The sequence below is a fragment of the Pelodiscus sinensis genome, chromosome 17 (assembly GCF_052426305.1).
Source record: "Pelodiscus sinensis isolate ZL-2025 chromosome 17, ASM5242630v1, whole genome shotgun sequence".
NCBI classification, from domain to species: domain Eukaryota; kingdom Metazoa; phylum Chordata; order Testudines; family Trionychidae; genus Pelodiscus; species Pelodiscus sinensis.
Genome location: NC_143068.1, coordinates 33646482 through 33664408, shown reverse-complemented (window position 1 = coordinate 33664408; position 17927 = coordinate 33646482). Strand labels below are relative to the sequence as shown.

The following is a 17927-nucleotide window of genomic DNA, read 5'->3' as shown; positions in this document are numbered from 1 at the left end:
TTGATGGCCCCCTCGGGGCAATCAAACTGGGGGGGCTGGCTCGTCCCCCAGCTCCCCCGGAGTAACACCCAAAGAAGGGGCTCTGCCATCTGCCCCCAGGAAGCGAGTTTTGATTCCTCTAGGGGAGAGCCCACCAGAGATTACCCACAGTCTGTGTGCGTGCACACGCGTGTGATTCAGTGCATGTGTGAATGGGAGGGGTGTGTATGCATGACTGAAAGTGTGTGAATGGTGCTGCACGAGAAGGTGTGCGTGCACAAGCCAGGCTCTGCGTGTGCAGTGGGGTGTATGTCAGGCAGCACACGTGTAGAGCGGATGAATGACACAGGTCCTACCTGAGGTTACGGATGTACGTGTGGCTGAGTGTGGCAATGGGGAGCCTGCCATGAGGCTGCGCACCTCGTGCAAACGTGCAGCTCTGCATATGTGCGGCGACACGGGTGCACATGCAGGAGCCTGCACTTGTGTGTCCCCGGGAAGCAAAATGCACGGAAAGGATTGCAGCCACGGCAGCCGCTGAGAAACACGCGTGTGCAAAGGCGCACGGGAGGCTGTGTCGTGGAAGGAGGGCAGGGACACATGGGCGTGCATTCCTACACACGTCGGGAGGGACGTGCTCGGCCCGGGGTCAGGCCCAAACCGCGGCTGAGCCCTGCCCTTGTGTGGCGCCCGACAACCCGTCACAGGCTCAGGAGCCGAGGTAGGAACCGGAGCAGTGTGGAGGGGACACCTCCCCGGGGCACTGCACGTGGGCTGGCAGAGGGTGGCACGTTGCATAGAAATGACTGTTCTATCGCCAGCGCAGCCTGAGCCCCTGGCAAAGGACCGGGACCCCTCTTGCGGCGCTGAGGAAGACCAGGGAGAACGCTGCCTGGACCAGTCTGCTCCCGCTTGGCAGCGAGCGGAACAGATCCCCTCTCAAAGGGGCAATGCTGAGCCTCGGCCGGCGAGCGTGAGCTTCTCCGGCCCCCTGCGGAACTGCCCGCTGCAGGCCGGGGGCCCCTCCCTGCCCCTCACTCTGGGAATGAAGGACATTGCCCGAGGTCGCCGCATGCGGCGCCAGCGCGCCGCTCGGAGTGCGCCCTGGGACCCACGCCCAGGGGCCGCCAGGGGCAGGCGTGGGCTCTTCTGTCATGGCAAATAAATAGTCCAAAGCATAAAGTATAAATAATATAAATTAGAACATTTAAATAGACCCCTCCCCCGCCCCGGACAGTAACACCGGTTCTCGCCCCGGTCACCGGCCTTTGCCCATGGAGACGCCATCTCTGTGACTGAGGGAGGGTGCTTGGGGACTGTGCTACCCCCTCAACAGCCCGGTCGGCCTCCGTCTGCAGGGTGCACCGTTGCTTGGGCCTGTGGGGAGCAGGGGGGTTGGAGCACTGTCCACAACAGGGATGTAAAAAAACATTCACTGTGTAACCGATGCAAATTCCTTCGGTCACACGGTTAGGCACGGGGCTCGGCTGCCAGCTCCCGCTCCCGGCCCTCGGGGCTGCCGGCCCTGCGGCGTGGTGAGGTGGCCGGGCTGGGCTGGGCTGGGCCCGCTGCACCAGGCAGGGCCCCCCGGTTCCGTTTCTACTTCTCGCCACAGACAGTGGCCTGTCCGTAAGGTGGGCTGAAGCCCCCTCCCCATTGTGGGTCGGGCTGCTGCCCTCTGCTGTGAGCACATCGGCAGAAATCGGTGCACATTGACGGGAGCGTAGGAGGGTCTTGTGGCTTCCTCTGGGGCGTGGAATGGAGCCCAGCTGGGCCCCTCTGAGAGGGCTGATAGCTCTGGCTATGGCACGTGGGCCCTGGGGGAGCTCTATCCCCTGTGGCTCGCATCCTGCCTTGCTGTGGACTTGGGGACGGATGGAAACTGCGGCGGTTTCGCGCTTTGTTCCAGGTCCTCTCACGGGAAGGATTTCCCGCCGCAACGCATCGGATTGTGGCAGCCCAACTCGCGGGAGAGCCGCTCGCTCACTCGAAGGAGGGTGCCGCCGTGCCCCCCAGCACGGCCTCCCGTTCCAGGGGGGCGGGTACAGAACTGCCAGCCCCAACAGTCCAGAAGTCCTGAGAATTGCGAGAGTGGTTTGAAAAACTCCTGCCTTGGGGGTTTTCCTTCCATTCCCCGCCAGGGTGTGGAGCCGCGGGGGGCACGCACGCCGCGCTTCGAAACTGTGCTCTGCGCCCAGCGGAGCTCGAGCCTTTCTAGGCGTGTTACTTGCAAACTGAGGTGCTGCCGGGCCCCCACACCTGCTCTGCCGCACGCCCGCTCGCTCCCAGAGCAAGGGCATGGGAGCGTTCCTGTTCAGGGTGCGGCAGGGGAAATTTGCCCCTTGCTGCTCAGGCCTCAGCCCTCCTGCCAGTCACAGAGCAGAGCGGCTCCAGAGAGGCGTTCCCAGGGCAACACGAACCAACCCACAAGGACACCACTCAGAGATATACTGCACATAGGCATGCCCCCTTCCACCATCCCGACAGGCGCACAGACACCCCTCCCCCTCACAGGCCCAACAGGTGCACAGACACCCTCCCCCTCACAGGCCCAACAGTCGTACAGACACCCCTCCCCCTCACAGGCCCAACAGTCGTACAGGCTCCCCTCCCCCTCACAGGCCCAACAGTCGTACAGGCTCCCCTCCCCCTCACAGGCCCAACAGTCGTACAGGCTCCCCTCCCCCTCACAGGCCCAACAGTCGTACAGACACCCCTCCCCCTCACAGGCCCAACAGTCATAAAGGCATCCCTCCCCCCTCACAGGCCCAACAGTCAACACACCACTGACAGGCCCAGCAGTCACACAGACACCCCTCCCCCTGACAGGTCCAACAGTCGCAGAGGTACTCCTCCCCCTTACAGGCTCAACAGTCACACAGACTCCTCTCCCTCCTCATAGGCTTGTCAGTCCCACAGAACCACCCCCTTTCACATGCCTGACACTCGGGCAGCACCCCTCAGTCCCCTCCTGGCCACAAGACTGCCCTTCCAGAAACCTGTCAGTCACATAGACTCCCCTCATGCTCCTGCCTGTCAGTTGACTCCCCCTTCTCCCCACAGGCCTGTCAGTCACACTGATACCCCTCCCCCAGGCCTGTCAGTCGCACTGAACCCAAGTGTCCCACCTGGCCTCGTTTCCTTGTCAATACGCTTACAGTTTCACACCATTTGGAACCCACTGAGTTTAGCTCCCGATGGAGAAGACCCCGTTCCTTTCCTCCCCAGCCGATTCCCCCCGGGAGAAACAGCAGCACAAAATAAATACAGCAATAAATTAAATCAATCCGCACGGAGCTTCCCCAGGTGCCTGGGCCTGAAGAGGCGCTCGGGGCGGATCCCCGGGGAGGAACTTGGGCTCCTCGGAATGCCGCTCCCCTTCAGTCCTGCCCCGGGGCCCCCAGCGAGCCGGGGGAAGAGCTGGGACCAGGGGAATCGGGAGAGCTGTGGAGCCGGCGACCGGCTCCATTCGAGGTGTTCCCTCCCAACCGTCACCCGGTCTGGGAAGGAAAAGTCCCACCGCAGGAAGCCCGTCAGTCAGAGCGTCCCTGGGGCGCACACCCGTCCCTGGCGCCCTGCACCACAGGCGGAGGAGCCCTGCCTTGGCTGGCGGGGAGTGGCGGGCAGGGGGCCCCTTTCCTCCCTGCCGTCGGGGGCGCTCCTTCTGCCCCGGCCTCAGTGCTCCACGGCACAGCCGTGTCCGGCGCCCCGGGGGCAGGCCGACTCGTAGTGCTTGTGGAGGTAGGACTTGAGGGCGAAGGTCTTCTCGCACTGCGCGCACTTGTAGTGCTTGAAGGCCGAGTGGGTCTGCATGTGGGCCCGCAGGTTGGAGCGGTCGGCGAAGGCCTTGCCGCAGTGGGAGCAGCCGAAGGGCTTCTCGCCCGTGTGCGAGCGCATGTGGCCCTGCAGCAGCCAGGGCCGGCTGAAGGCCTTGCCGCACACCTCGCACTTGTGCTTGAGGTTGTGGGTCAGCAGGTGCATGGCCAAGGCGGGCATGGAGACGTAGGCCTTGCCGCACGTCGGGCACTTCCGGGCCATCTTGCCGTCCAGGCTGCGGTGGGTCTGCTTGTGCCGGCTCAGGTTGGAGGAGGTGGCGTAGGTCTTGCCGCACTCGGGACACGCGTGGCGGTGGCCCCCGCGCCGCTGGCTCTCGCCGCGCCGCCGGGAGCGCCCGTCCGTGATGAAGAAGGCGTCCATGGAGTAGCTGTCTGTGACCGCAGCTTCGCCATTGAAGTAGCGGGCTGAGAGGCTCGACTGGGGGCTCTCTGGGTCACTGTACTCCTCGGGAGCCGGGGTGTAGGGCGGGTCTGGAGACACCCGCCGGAGCCCTGGTCTCTTATCGGTCTCACAGTTGGAGGGCGGGAGGCAGTGCTGGCTGTACCCTGCAGGAGAGAAACACCGGCGGAGACAGATCACCATCTACTACAGCGGTGGGCAAAATCAGGCCCAGGGGACGGATCCGGCCCTAGGGCCACATCTGGCCCACTCAGCTGATTAGTAGAGCGTGTTTACTCACAGCCGCCTCCCCCTACAGACCAGCTGCTCCTAGGATTCTCCTGCCGGCTGTGCAGGGTGGGCAGGCGGAGGGGAGAGGGAGACACCCAGTCCCTGTCACACGCACAGTGCCACATGCACACGTGTGTCGCAAAGTTTCTCTCTCACACACGTGTCTCACACTCACACACTCTCTTTGTCTCGCTCTCTGCAGCCCCCAGCCCCACCCTTTCTGTGCCTTCTAGGGGCCCCAGAGCCCGCCCGGGCCCATGAACCAAGATTTGCGAAATGGCCCCCCCAGCAAAAGCTATTGCCCGTACCTGCTCTACTAGCCTTAGTTCTCCTTTTCCATTTACATATCCAAGCCCTTTCCTAACCGCCCCATCCCCTCCCGGCCAGGCCTTCCCGGGGCAGCTTCGGTGCACGGCTGCCTTGCACGGAAAACCTGGCTGTGTTTTGCACGGAGGTGGGCAAGCCCAAAGCGCTGCATCTGGGTGCTCGTGGGCTGTCGAGGGTTCAGGGCCTGGCCTGGCATCCAGCCCTTGCAGTGCCCAGCTGGCTGTATGAGGAGCCAAACCAGAGCCTTCGGTAGGTCAGAGCTGCCCGGCGGTCCACACAGAACAGGTCTGAGGAGCACAGCGCCGTGAGAAGGGCCTGGCTCTCTTCTGGAGACTCGGCCTTGGTCTACCGAGCCCTTCGTAGCTTGGCCCTGTTCTGGGGTTTTATTCCTAACCAAAATGTGGGACAAGTTCACCCCAAGTCGTGCTAAGGGCTGCACATCCAGGGGTACAGCTGGGCAGGCAGAGCGCTGTCCTTAGACAGTCCGGGGTCAGGATCCCGGGGTCTGAGCCAGTCTGCCTCCACCCGCAGCCGCCCGTTCCCGGAGACCTCAGGCCAGGCACCGTTCCACTGCCCGGAGCCCGTCTCCGCCAGCTCTCCCCTCTGGCCACACGCCAGCCAAGCAGCTGCTGCGGAGCCCTCTCGGGTAAGGCACGGACCGAGACCCCTGGCCCATTCACTCCGCCTGCCCCACAACCGGCCCCTTTTCGGCCCCCCTCTCTTCCCGGCCAATAGACACTGTCAAGGCTTAATTCCACCTGGGCAGGCGCTCCCAACAAGCAGCGCTCGCCCCTCCGAAAACCCAACCAGGCTGGCACAGGTCAGAGGTCACCTGCCTTGCCCTCCCCTTTCCCAGCCATTTCCCCTGGGAACTCTGCCCCGCCTGCTCTCAGGGATACCTGTGAGCCAGCAACTTCTGCAGGCAGGGGCACAGGTTCCTGGAAGGTTCCTTGGCTGGCGGCTGGAAGGAAGCAGCGGGCAGTGATCACCGATGCTTCGCACAACAAGCTACCCACACAAACCTCCTTCTAAGGCGGCAATAGCCGGGAGAGAGCCGGGCCTCGGCTCAGCCACCGCGGAGGGGAAACTGGGCCGGGATCTGGAAACTCCAGGAGGCCTGGAGAGACAGCGGGTGTTTAGGGGAGCTGCTGGAAGCCAAAGCCACCCACGTGGAGGATCTCCAGCTCCAAAGCTGTGCCTGCTCTCTGCTGGGGCTCTGCTGCAGGCAAGGCGCACACACGCTGCCCCGACTCAGGGTCAGCGTTTAGCCAGCCCCTCCCCCCTCATGGGCTGAGCTCAGCAGGGAGGATCCGGGGGGCACGTTCATGGAGAAACAGCGCCAGGCTCTGCCCCATCAGCTGGGATCCGGGGGCGCCCACCCACTGAGGCTGGACCATGCATTGCCCGGAAAGGCAAAACACTCGCATACGGTGACTCGTGCGAGGGACACGTGTGATGCACTTAGCAGCCTGTGGCCGTGGGTATTTCATGGTGCATCTGTCTTAGAATCATAGAACCATAGAGCTGGAAGAGACCCCAAAGGGCCATCAGGTCCAGCCCCCTGCTCTAGGCAGGACCAACCCCAACTAAAGGGGTCTCCGTGTCTTCCAGGCCACTCCCCCATGTTGACACCAGAACAAGTGTGGGGACCCCCTATTGAGAAGTGGGGGGGTTGCTGGCCCTCAGGTTGAGAGCCCAGCCACTGACTCCAGACCCCACCCACCTGTAGGATGTAGACATCTCTCGGCCCCCCACCAGCGCTTCCAGGCCACACTAGCTGGGCACCTCTCAAAGCAGCTCCAGGACCCCTGCCGGGAGGCTGTAACAGGCCGTGTGGCAGACGGCACCTGATGACTTAGTGCCTGTTGCTGGGTTGAGGAGCTTTCCCCTCGGCGCTGATCTTTCGGGGGCTTGGGACGATGTTTAGCTCTCATCTAATAACTGACCCCTCTCCGTAGCAGCCTGACTCCATCCAAGGGGGCTGTGCCTCACCGAGCCCCCTCCTTGTGCATGCCAGCTAGGTGGCTAGGCCCACGCGTGCCCCTCTGGACACACCGTGATCGGGCTCCCATGTGGCGCGCACAAGTGGACCCGGGGCAGTGGCTTCTAGAAGGGGGATTTCTGTATCCCATCTCTTGCGACACGGCACGCGAGGGGCCGGCCCCTCTCGGAAACACAGGTGAGGGCCGACGAGGGAGCACAGGCATCGTCGCCCGGTCGGTGCTGTGCACTGGACCCATGAAGAGACCCCGATGTTCAGGCTATGAGCCGGGATCGCGTTCACATTCATGAGAAATATGGAGGCAGCTCTGGCCCATGACACGGTAAAATAGAGCCGAATGGGCCCGATGCTCAGCTGGCAGGAACGGCCCTGCCCCACTCACTCCTACGGTGAGGGGAGATGGGAACCATTCAAAGGGAGAGAGAATAGGACAGAGACTATCTTCCTGCCTCTGTATAAATCCAGGGGTCGCCCCCATCCGGAAGCCTGCGTCCAGATGTGGCCGCCTCATCTCAAAAAAGATCTCTTAGCATTGGAAAAGGTTCAGAAAAGGCAACAAAAATGACGAGGGGTTTGGAACGGGTCCCGTGTGAAGAGAGATTAAAAGACCGGGACTGTTCAGCTTAAAAAAGAGGAGACTAAGGGGGATAGGAGAGAGGTCTATAAAATCATGACTGGTGGGGAGAAAGTGAATAAGGAAAAGTTATTTACCTGTGCCCATAACACAAGAACTAGGGGTGACCAAATGAAACGAATAGGCAGCAGGTTTAACGCAAACAAAAGGAAGTTTTCATGCAGCGCACAGTCAACTTGTGGAACTCCTCGCCAAAGGATGTTGTGAAGACCTGGGATTTAACAGTGCTCATAAAAAAATTAGATACATTCATGGAGGTTAGGTCCATTGATGCTTATTAGCCAGGACGGGTGGGAATGGGGTCCCTAGTCTCTGTTTGTCAGAGGCTGGGAATGTGCAATGGGGATGGATCATGTGATAATTCCCTGTTCTGTCCCCTCTGGGGCCCTGGCTTGGCCACTGTGGGCAGACAGGACACTGGGCTAGATGGACCTTTGCTCTGCCCCACCCTGGCCGTTCTTACATTCTTATGATAGGAAAGTTATTCCACTGGCACCAACCTCTCACTGGACATCCCGGCCTTGGGTTCCCACGAGCCGTGGATTTGTGGGCGTGTTCCTAGTCCCCCTATCAATTTGCAGAGATTGGCAGCAGCCGGATGTGTGTCCGTCTGTCAATCTTCCCCACTGGGGAAGGGCTTGTTCCAGCAGCTATTCCCCACACGCCTGTGTAAACCCACCAGGAGGTGGCGCTCCGGGGCAAAGGAATTCCCCGGAGCACAGTCCTAGCAGCTGCCTGTGCCCTGCTGCCCAGGCTGGCAGGGGGCAGCTGACTCCCCTCCTGCTCGCTATAGAAAACCCTCCAGTCTCCAGTCGCCACAACAATCAATGGGAGGGAACCTGGATTCGGGCTCCTCACCCGCCGTGAGAAAAGCCAGCTGCAAGCGGGGGAGCCCTAGAACTCTGGGGCCGGCAGAGCCCTCTGGAGGCATCGAGTCCGGCCCCCGGCCCAAAGCAGGACCAAGCCCAACAAAATCGGCCCAGCCAGGGCTTGGTCAAGCCAGGACTAAAGGGCTGGAGATTCCACCCCCTCCCTAGGGACCCAGCCCAGCGCTTCCCACCCGCCTAGGGAAATTGATTTTCCTAATCTCCAACCTAGACCTCCCCCACTGCAACTCGAGCCCATTGCTCCTTGTTCTGCCACCTGCCCCCACTGAGAACAGCCTCTCTCCAGCCTCTCTGGAACCCCCCTGCAGGTAGCTGAAGTCTGCTCTCAAATCCCCCCTCGCTCTTCGCTTCTGCAGACTAGACAAGCCCAAATCCCTCAGCCACATAGAGCATGTGCTCCAGCCCCGGAATCATTTGGCTGCCCTCCACTGGACCGTCTCCAATGCGGCCCCATCCTTTCCGTAACGGGGGGCCCAGAATGGATGGGGTCGTCACCCAGAAGAGCTGGAATTAGGGGGCGAGGATGGGGTATTTTCAGGGGTGTGGGGGGAGGCACCAGCAAAAGGGAGGATCTGCCCCGAGGGGGGGATGGGTGCAGCGTGTGGCCTGCACCACAATCACAGAGCAGTTGTGCTCACACAGACAGACTAACCCAGCTCAGCCCACTCCAGAGCAGCTCCCACCACCTGGAACCCTTTCCCTCTGCCCCAGACCATTGGAACTACTTCACCCTAACTCAGGCCGGCTTACGGCCAAGGGCCAGGAACCAGTCCCCTTTGCACAGTGCTCGGAAACTGCCAGTCGCCTGCTCCCCTGCGGTGAGTTCACCTGGCCCGTGAGCCTTTAACTGTCTGGGTGGGGCCCCGCTCTGCCACCCCTAACTCCAATAAACACCCTGCTTTTCCCACGAGGGCTTCGCCTCCCTGCCTGTCACAGTTTGTGAACAAGCGCCTTAGCGTTATTCCCATTTTACAGGTTGGGAAACTGACTCTCAGCACAGCGAGGGGACTTGCCCAGGGTCTGTGACGTAGTGGGGGTACTTGCTGGGCTGTGGTGACCCCTGCTGTCTGGAGCAAGACCCAGCAGGGAAAACCTCGCTATGCAAAGGTGATGCCAAACTTGTTGAACCAGACACCCCCCATGGAGAGGAACAAAGGAAGGTGGAATGCTGCCCTGGCTGGGGGGCAGGGCTGGAAGAGGGTTAGTTAGTTACTGTCTGGGAGCATGGAGGAGAGCCTAGGGAAAGGGGCTGGAGTTTAGGGGCCCAGTCTCCCCCATCTCAAGGGGGCCTGAGGCATCCTAGCCCAGCTCTGTGACCAGACTACATCTGTGCTGTGCTGTATCCTGGAGAGGCAATAAACTTCCTCTATTCCACCGGCTGGTGCAGTCTGTTTGTGGCATTTCGGGGTGCAGGAGACGGGGGACCCCCAACGCGCCATCACAGGGTCACACAGCACGTCAGTGGCAGGGCATGGCAGACAACTGGTCTCCAAAGGGCCAGCATCACAGTCCATGCTCCAAACCACACGGTCTGCAGGGGAGCCGGGTGCTGTCAAGCTCGCGGCAAGGGTTGTGCAGATGACAATTATTTGAAACCAGGACAGGGAGGGTTGTACCAACGATTCTGCCTAACCCTGCTCAGGTAGGGCTCAAGCCCTTCACCTTTGACTCTGGAGGTAGGTACCTTGAGGACCCCCGCACCTTCTAAACCTTTGGGGCCCCTCCTAATGCTTCCTATGTCCCAACAGGGTCAGCGCTGTCCCTTGGGAGTATGGGTTGGCTGTCCCCGGGGAGGTGGGGTTTGCACCATCAATCCCTGGCTCCAGAGGCAGCAAGAGACACTAGCCACTGGGCTACACTGCCGCTGGCAGCAGGGGCATTGCCTGTGCAGCAAGGGTGGGAGCGTTTCACAAGCTGCTCAGGGGCTTGTCCACGGACACAGAGTGCGTCCCCGGCAAAGCCAGGAGCAGAATCCAGCCCCCCTGACTCTCCTCCCAAGGCCTCTAACACAGACATGGAGGGAGTCCGCCTGTAATCAGATCACACAGCGCTGCAGCCTGGGTGCTCTGCTCCCCATCGCCGTTGTGCGCCCAACGAGAATGACCCCGGGTGTCCTCTGTGTGCGGCGACCGGAAGCGGCTGTGCGGGAGGAGACAGCCCCGGGCTTCCATCTGAGGGAGAAAGTCTGATCTCGGCTTTCCCCCTGGAATGCCAGTGTCTGTGCCGATGGGGGAGAAGCCCCATGGACGGGGGAGCGGGAGAGAGTGCCAGCGTGGGCTTCCCAATGCTGGGGGGGGGGAGGTAGAGCCTTGATTGAGCCCCGGGGGCCAGATCCAGTCAATTTGGGGGCTGTATCTGTCCCCAGGGCCTTAGGTTCCCTTCCCCTGCCCTAAGGCAGCAATTTTACTCCTCCCAAGCGTTTTTGGGGGCCAGCCCTGCCCAGGAGTGGAGGGGACACTGGTGACCAGGCCCGGGGGTGGGGGCTTTCTCTCTCCTGGCCTGCTCCAGTTTAAGTGTGATTGCTGGAGGCTGACCTGTGGCTTCCCCCGGCCTGCAGCCTGCCTCATTATTGATTTTTCTGTCCTCTCCCCAACCGGAGCGTCCTTGGCTTCCTAGCTCTGGAAAGACTGGCCTGTTCATCCCTGCAAGTCATCTAAGGCTTGTGCCCTCCTTGCTGGAATGAGGAGCCTGCCCCCTGCTCTCCCGTCTTCCCTCGCCGGGGGGTGGGGATGCTCTTTCGGACAGCTGATGGTTCCCCGGCCCCGATCCTGCCCCCTCCTTCCTCCCACCCCGGCTCGGAGCTGCCCCTCCCTGCCTTGCCTTTCTCTCTCCTTGTTTACCCAGCGCAGTCACACACGCTGGGCCCAAAGCGCTTTCCTCAGCAATTTTCCACGCGTTCTCCGGAGCAGGCAGCAAGGTTATTTCCAGAGGAGCAGCATCGACAGCGTCTGCTCAGCCTGCCTGCGCGGAGACCTGCCCCAGCACACCTGCTCTCTCACACCCAGGGGCGCCCCACCCGGGACTGCGGGGAGGCAGGAGGCAGCAGAAAGCCTCCCAAGCCAGGCGGGCACTTGCCCCCTAAAATCCACCCTCGGTGGGTGAGGCACAACCAGGGTCTCCGAATGCTCTGAACAGACCCCCACCCGGCCTCGCGATCAAACAGGCAGCTCCCAAGAGCCAGCCGCTAGCATGTGGGGCATAAGTGCCATTTGCTGGGTCCACCCGCACCACCGCGAAGGCCAGCCGCAGCGCCAGGGCGCCTCTTCTTTTGAGTGGCGGCAAAGTTGATTGGTCCTTTTCCAGCGGGGTCACACAGGGGATCAGAGGCGGGCCGGATACACAAACAGGCTATGTTCTGTTACAGGCCCCCTGGGTATACTGCATTTGGCTGACTCACTTCCTGGGGAAGAGTGCCAAGCACTGGACAAGCAGTAACGAGTGAAATTATCTCCATTTTACCGATGGGGAAACTGAGTCACAGAAAGGGCACGTGACCCGCCCATCGCCATGGACCCTGAGTGAGTGGCAGGAGCAGGATGCAACTGCAGGGCTCCTGACTCGCAGGGCCAGCTCTTGGCTGCCGCATCCTCCTTCCCTCTCCTTATTTATTTAGTCAGCTCTCCTTTTCGCTGGCACATGGTGTTCACAAGTATATTGCACCGCGCCCCCCTCGCAGGGCGGTCAAGTCGGCGGTGCTGTTCTGAGGGGGCGTCAAACCTGGCCTGCAGGCCGTGTGTGCATTGAGAGACCCAACCCCTTCGGGGATGTGCCAGAGCCTCTCGCTCTAACTCGGAGGAAGCAAATTCCCACGCGAGAGTCATCCCCCGAGAGCACCTCCCGTTGGCCCCCGGCAGGTCCACCCCTGGAAGCAATGGCCCCGATCATGTGTGCGTGCTGAGATTGGGACTCTCATGCCCCTAATGCCGTGGCCTGGCCCTGCCGTGGGGGGCAGGCCTGGCGGGGAGTGACTGAGTCACACCCCCTCTAAGATACAGCCCGGACCTTGCTTGTCCTCCCAGGGAGGGGTGGACAGGTCATCCCACATCTTCGGGGACCACGCCGCAGCCTTTCCAGCCCTGTGCAGGTGTGAATCCATGGGGCCGCTTGACAGGGACCGGCCCCTGCCGGCTGACCCAAGCGGTTTGCCTTCCACCCCCCCTCCTGTTAGGTGGAGCAGAGGGCATCTCCCACCCGAGGCCGAGCCAGGCCCCTCAGTGTAGAAGGCAGGGCTCGCCTTGATGGCGTTCTTGTCTGGATTGAGCCCAGGACTGGGGACATGTCCCAAGGGCAGGAGGAACGTCCCCTGGGGTTGGGCAGCGGGGCCTAGCCCTACAATCCATCCAGCACATCCCAGCTTTGCAGCTCACCAGAGCCCGGGACAGGAGGTCCCGGCACCTCCAACCGTCTGGAAGCAGCAGAGTTTCTCTCCACCGCCCCCCCACCACCCCCGAGAAGATTTTGAAGGGGGGAGGGGCGCTGCAGGACACAGCCCTGGGCACAGTGGGGCAGCCTCACAAGCCACCCAGCTGTGGCTTCCTCTTGGACGACTGTCCGACAGGCGCCAAAGTACCAGCCTACCAGTCCCTCCCACGCCAGCCATGGGCAGGGCCACCTGTATTCATCACCCAAATCCATTCAGGGCCTTCTAATGGAGCTTAGTTCTGCCTGACCCCCTACCTCTCCATGCTGCAGGCTGGTGTGTGGGGCCATGAGCCATGCCATCCCTCTCCTCTGTTCTTTTCCATCACCCCCCCTTTCCTGGTGCTCCCTTCCCTTCCCTCTTGGACATGGAGCCAGTCTGGGTGAGGGAGCAGCCCCTCATCCCCCCGTCACCTCCTGGCCTCCTGAGAGGCCTTTCTCCCTGCCTGGCCCAGCGCCAGCCCCCTAGGGAGCAGCTCCAGCCTGTCAGGGGCACCGTCTGTCTCCTGTGAAGAACTCGGTCTGCAGCGCACAAGCCGAGCGGGCTGGGATCCTGAGGCCGGCCCTGCCAGGGGTTGAGCCCAGCCTCAGCCACGGGGGCGCGGAGGAAATCTGCAACCCAGGGGCATTTCCAGTGCCGGGGAATCAATGGGGCTGCTCAGGCAGCCACGTGGCCCCTCTGCCTTGCCCACGCGTGTCCTGGGGAGGGGAACAAAGCCCGGATTTGCAGAGTCAGCAAAGGGCAGCCGGAGTCAAGGGGGAGAAATTGCACAAAGGAGCAACCGGGGGAGGGGCTGAATTCTAGGGTCACCTTCCTAGGGGAGAGATTCCAGCCCATACAGAACACACACATGGGCACCCCACCCTCCACGCTGTGGATGTGCACTGATCCCTCCCCCCGAGATACCTAACAGACTTCCAAAGCAACACACCCGATCTACACAACCCTGGGCCCCTGCCCCACAGCACACACAGTCCCACCAGCACAACACCCATAGCCCAGCACACACCTACACACAACACAGCCCTAATCCCACAAACACATGCATAGGCCCAAGATAGTGCACCCCTCCCCCCCCCGAGTACACCCCCCCACGACAAACACAGGGTCACTTTTCAGCACCTATGCCTGTCTACACACACACACACACACACACACACACACACACACACACAGGGTGACACTTTTCAGTGCCTGTGCCTATCTACACACACACACACACACACACACACACACACACATAGGGTGACACTTTTCAGTGCCTGTGCCTGTCTACAAACACACACACACACACACACACACACACACACACACACGGTGACACTTTTCAGTGCCTGTGCCTGTCTACACACACACACACACACACACACACACACACACACACACACGGTGACACTTTTCAGTGCCCGTGCCTGTCTACACACACACACACACACACACACACACACACACACACACAGAGTGACACTTTTCAGTGCCCGTGCCTGTCCACACACACACACACACACACACACACACACACACACACACACACGGTGACACTTTTCAGTGCCTGTGCCTGTCTACACACACACACACAGGGTGACACTTTTCAGTGCCTGTGCCTGTCTACACACCCACCCACACGCCGGCCGCGAAGGGGCCCTCAGCCCGGCCGGTTCCCGCTGGGAAGGGCTCTGGGGGGACGAGCGCACCGCCTCTCCCCGGGGCCCGGCCCAGCTCCGCGGACCCCGCTCATACCGGGGAAGGGGGGGGCTCCCCAAGCCCCGCTCCGTGCGCAGGGCGGGACACCGCCCCCTCCCGCCCGGCCCCGCGGGGCTCTGGGGAGACGCACTGCGGGCTCCAGCCCTTCCAGCCGCCCGGACCCTTCTCCGCCCGCGCCCCGAGCCACTCACCGTTCCCGGCCGGCCGGTAGGCAGCGCCCAGGGCGGTGTAGCCGGGCCCCTCGCCGGGCTGGAACGCGTCCGCTTTGATCTTCTTCACCAGGAAGGAGCGGGGCATGGCGCGGCCGGGCCGGGATCAGCACTGGACAGCTCCCTGCGCGCTGCAGGCGGGGCCGGGGGAGGGGGCGCAGGCGCTGAGCTCAGCACTCCGGGCCCCGCCGGCTTTATATGGGACGCGGGCTGGAGATCAGGTGGTGCCTTGCCAGGGAGCGGTACGGCCCTAATCCATCAACTGTCCCCCAGGACAGGCAGCGCAGCAGCAGCGAGCCGGCTGGGCGGGCAGCCCGGGGCGGGGGGAGAGACACAGAGAAAGTGTGTGTAAGTGTGTGTGTCTGTGTGTAAGTGTGTGTGTGTCTGCCTGCGTGAGTGTGTAAGTGTCTCTGTGTGTGTGTCTGTGTGGGAGTGTGTAAGTGTCTCTGTGTGTGTGTCTGTGTGGGAGTGTGTATCTCTGTGGGAGTGTGTAAGTGTCTCTGTGTGTGTGTCTGTGTGGGAGTGTGTAAGTGTCTCTGTGTGTGTGTCTGTATCTCTGTGGGAGTGTGTAAGTGTCTCTGTGTGTTTCTCTGTGTGTAAGTGACTGTGCGTCTGTGTGTGTCTGTGTCTCTGTGTGTGTAAGTGTCTGTGTCTCTGTGTATGTATGTGTCTTTCTGTGTGTAAATGTCTCGGTGTGAGGGCCTCTGTGTGTGTCTGAGTTTGTGTGTGTGTGTGTGTCTGTGTGTGTGTAATTGTCTCTGTGTGGGTAAATGTGTGTGTGTCTGAGGGGGGAAGGGAAGAGAGAGATGGGGAAAGTGTGTGAGAGAGAAAAGGAAAGAGGGAGAAGAAAGTGAAAGGAGGCGGGGCAGGAAGGGAGACAAGGGAGGAATTGGGGGGGGCAGGGAGGGAGGGATGGCCCACAGCCCATCTGCTTAACATTTAGACACACAGCCCTTGATCTTCCTCTCAGTGGGGGGCGGGGGGGGGGCGCGGAACAGGTGTCAGGCAGGGGCGGGGCTCAGCCCGGAGACATGCTCCAGACTGAAGGGAGAACTTCTAGAGATCGTGGCACTGGTGGGGGGAGAGGTGCGAGTCCCTCCCCCCCCCCCCCCCGCCACTGCACATCACCCCTCGGTAGGGACAATATGGTACCCTGCTGGGCAGCCCCGTGTTCTGTGACAGCCCCCCCTGAAACTGATCAAGCCATCACAGCGAGGCAAGGAGGCCTCCCCCCCGAAACTGATCAAGCAGTTCATTCTCCCATGGGGGGTCATACATTAATTCTCTCTCTCTCCTCGGGCCCACCCCCGGCAGACAATAGAGAGGCGTGTGCGAGGAAGAGGCAAGAGGAAGTCTGAGAAGGGGGGGGGGGGGGCGAGGGAAAGAGACTGTTCAGATTAACTCCCAGCTCGGCTTCCTTTGTCTTGGTGCAAGCAGTGTGTTTGAAGACCCTGTGAATAATACAGTCCAGAGCCATATGCTGGGGGAGGGGAGCGCCTTTTGATTTCCCAGTTCAACAAAGGTGGGCAAGAAACGGTGCCCTGGGCAGAGCGAACACAAAAGGGGGCCTTGTCGGTGGCACCTCGCTCCCCTTGGAAGAAGCTGGGTTCTGCGCCTTTGTTGCTGGAGCCCAGCAGGCAGGCGCCTGCCTTCTGCAGAATGTGTTTGCTTTGCAGAAACGCTCGCACGTGGCAGCGTGAAGGGCACCAGCAAAGCGACTCTGCCTCTGAGGAAGACCTGGGCGTGTTTCAGCACTGGCTGGGCCTTTGGGGTCCGGGCCTGGGACTCGCAATCCGGCCCGAACCCCCGGGTAGGGATGGCGAGTAAGGAATTCTGAACTGCCCGTCAGTTTCCGCCGTCCTTTTGGCCCGCCCTGCATTGGTAATGCCTTGGGCCAAATTGTGGAGGGAGGTCGCTCCGCTGAAGTCAATGGCATTACACCAACAGCGAGTTTACTCCCCTATTGCGGTGGTGCAAGACTGTCCAGGCTAGGGGAGGCCTCTACCAGGAGCCGTGTGATTTCCTCTCAGCATTTGACATTATTTTCCTCCTGCTCTTCCAGGCCAGGCCGGTCCTTTCCTTCGGAAACCCAATTTCAAAGGGAAGTTGTGCAACGACCCTTGGAAGTACTTCCCCTTTCTGCTCCACGCTGCAGAACATTAGCGCCTACTAGGGATGGAACAGTGCCGCTGATGAACCGATTAACCGATAAGCAAAAGCGTACAGGTTAATGCTATAGACTCCATGCATTCCCCCGCACCCCTTGCCAGGACATATTTTAACAGGCTGGCCAGCAGCCCCTCTCAGTCCCGGCTTGTACAGAGATCTGTTCCCCGCCCCGCTGCGGCTCTGCATTTAAAGTGTATTAGGAGCCAGGCAGGCAGCCCGGCTCAGTTCTGGCTCGTGCCGGGTCTGCGAACTCCGACCCCTCCCTCCCAGACAGGGGCTATAGAATAGGCTAACTGATAAGAATTCATGAGGTTAATCAACTAGTCAATTAACCGATATTTAACATCTCCACTGTCTACCCAGAGAGTTCTGGCGAGCACGGGCCGCTAATGGCAAGGAGGAGACACAACCAGGAACCCATGTTATCTCATGGCCATAGGGCTTGGTAGGGCCACACCGCTCAGAGACACTCATGAGGTTTCTGAACCCCTCTGGACTGAAAAGCAGAGCCTTTCACTTTCTGGTGGTTTATCCCTGCATGTGCTAGATCAGAGGGTCTCAAACTGCGGGCCAATTCCCGGACCAGTTTCCCCATAAGCGGAGTGCTTAGACGGCTACCCAAGAGAGATGCTGGTGCTGCCCAGCTGGTTAGCAGAGCACCCACAATGGCCCACAGCCGGCAGCCTGTATTTCTATTGGTGGTGCACATCTGCACATGCATCAGTGCACATAACAAAATTTATTCTGCCCATGGATGGAAAAATTAGAGGAAACATTGGTCATGACCCCCTTTGAATAGGGTCGTGTGAGCTGACAAACTTAAAGCCCAAGGGTTTCAGCCATGGGTTGTGGGGCTCAGGTGACAGGCCTCCTGCCTGGGGCTGTAGCCCTGGAGCGCCAGTTTTGGCCCCTTTGCCCAAGTTCAAGCTTTGGCCCCCGCATCCAGTTCAGTGGGACTCGAGTGAGTTTGTATTCCTGTCTCCCGTCCTCCGGCCACGCAGCAATGCTTGTTGTCAGAAGGGGGTTGCGATGCAGAGAACCCCGACACGGCTAGTTCACAGGGAATGTAGTCTTAGCAAATTAAGGAGGG

At 60.9% G+C, this 17927-nt stretch overlaps 1 protein-coding gene across 1 annotated transcript; it reads right to left on the bottom strand.

The window, feature by feature from the left end:
- Positions 1-3077: 3077 nt before the first annotated feature.
- On the bottom strand, positions 3078-15137 carry SCRT2 (scratch family transcriptional repressor 2). The gene is made up of 2 exons (XM_075900770.2): positions 14651-15137; positions 3078-4361 (listed from the first exon to the last, which is right to left on the bottom strand). Exons 1-2 carry the CDS (start codon positions 14754-14756, stop codon positions 3655-3657), a joined length of 813 nt encoding a protein of 270 aa, XP_075756885.2. The 5' UTR covers positions 14757-15137; the 3' UTR covers positions 3078-3654.
- Positions 15138-17927: the final 2790 nt, after the last annotated feature.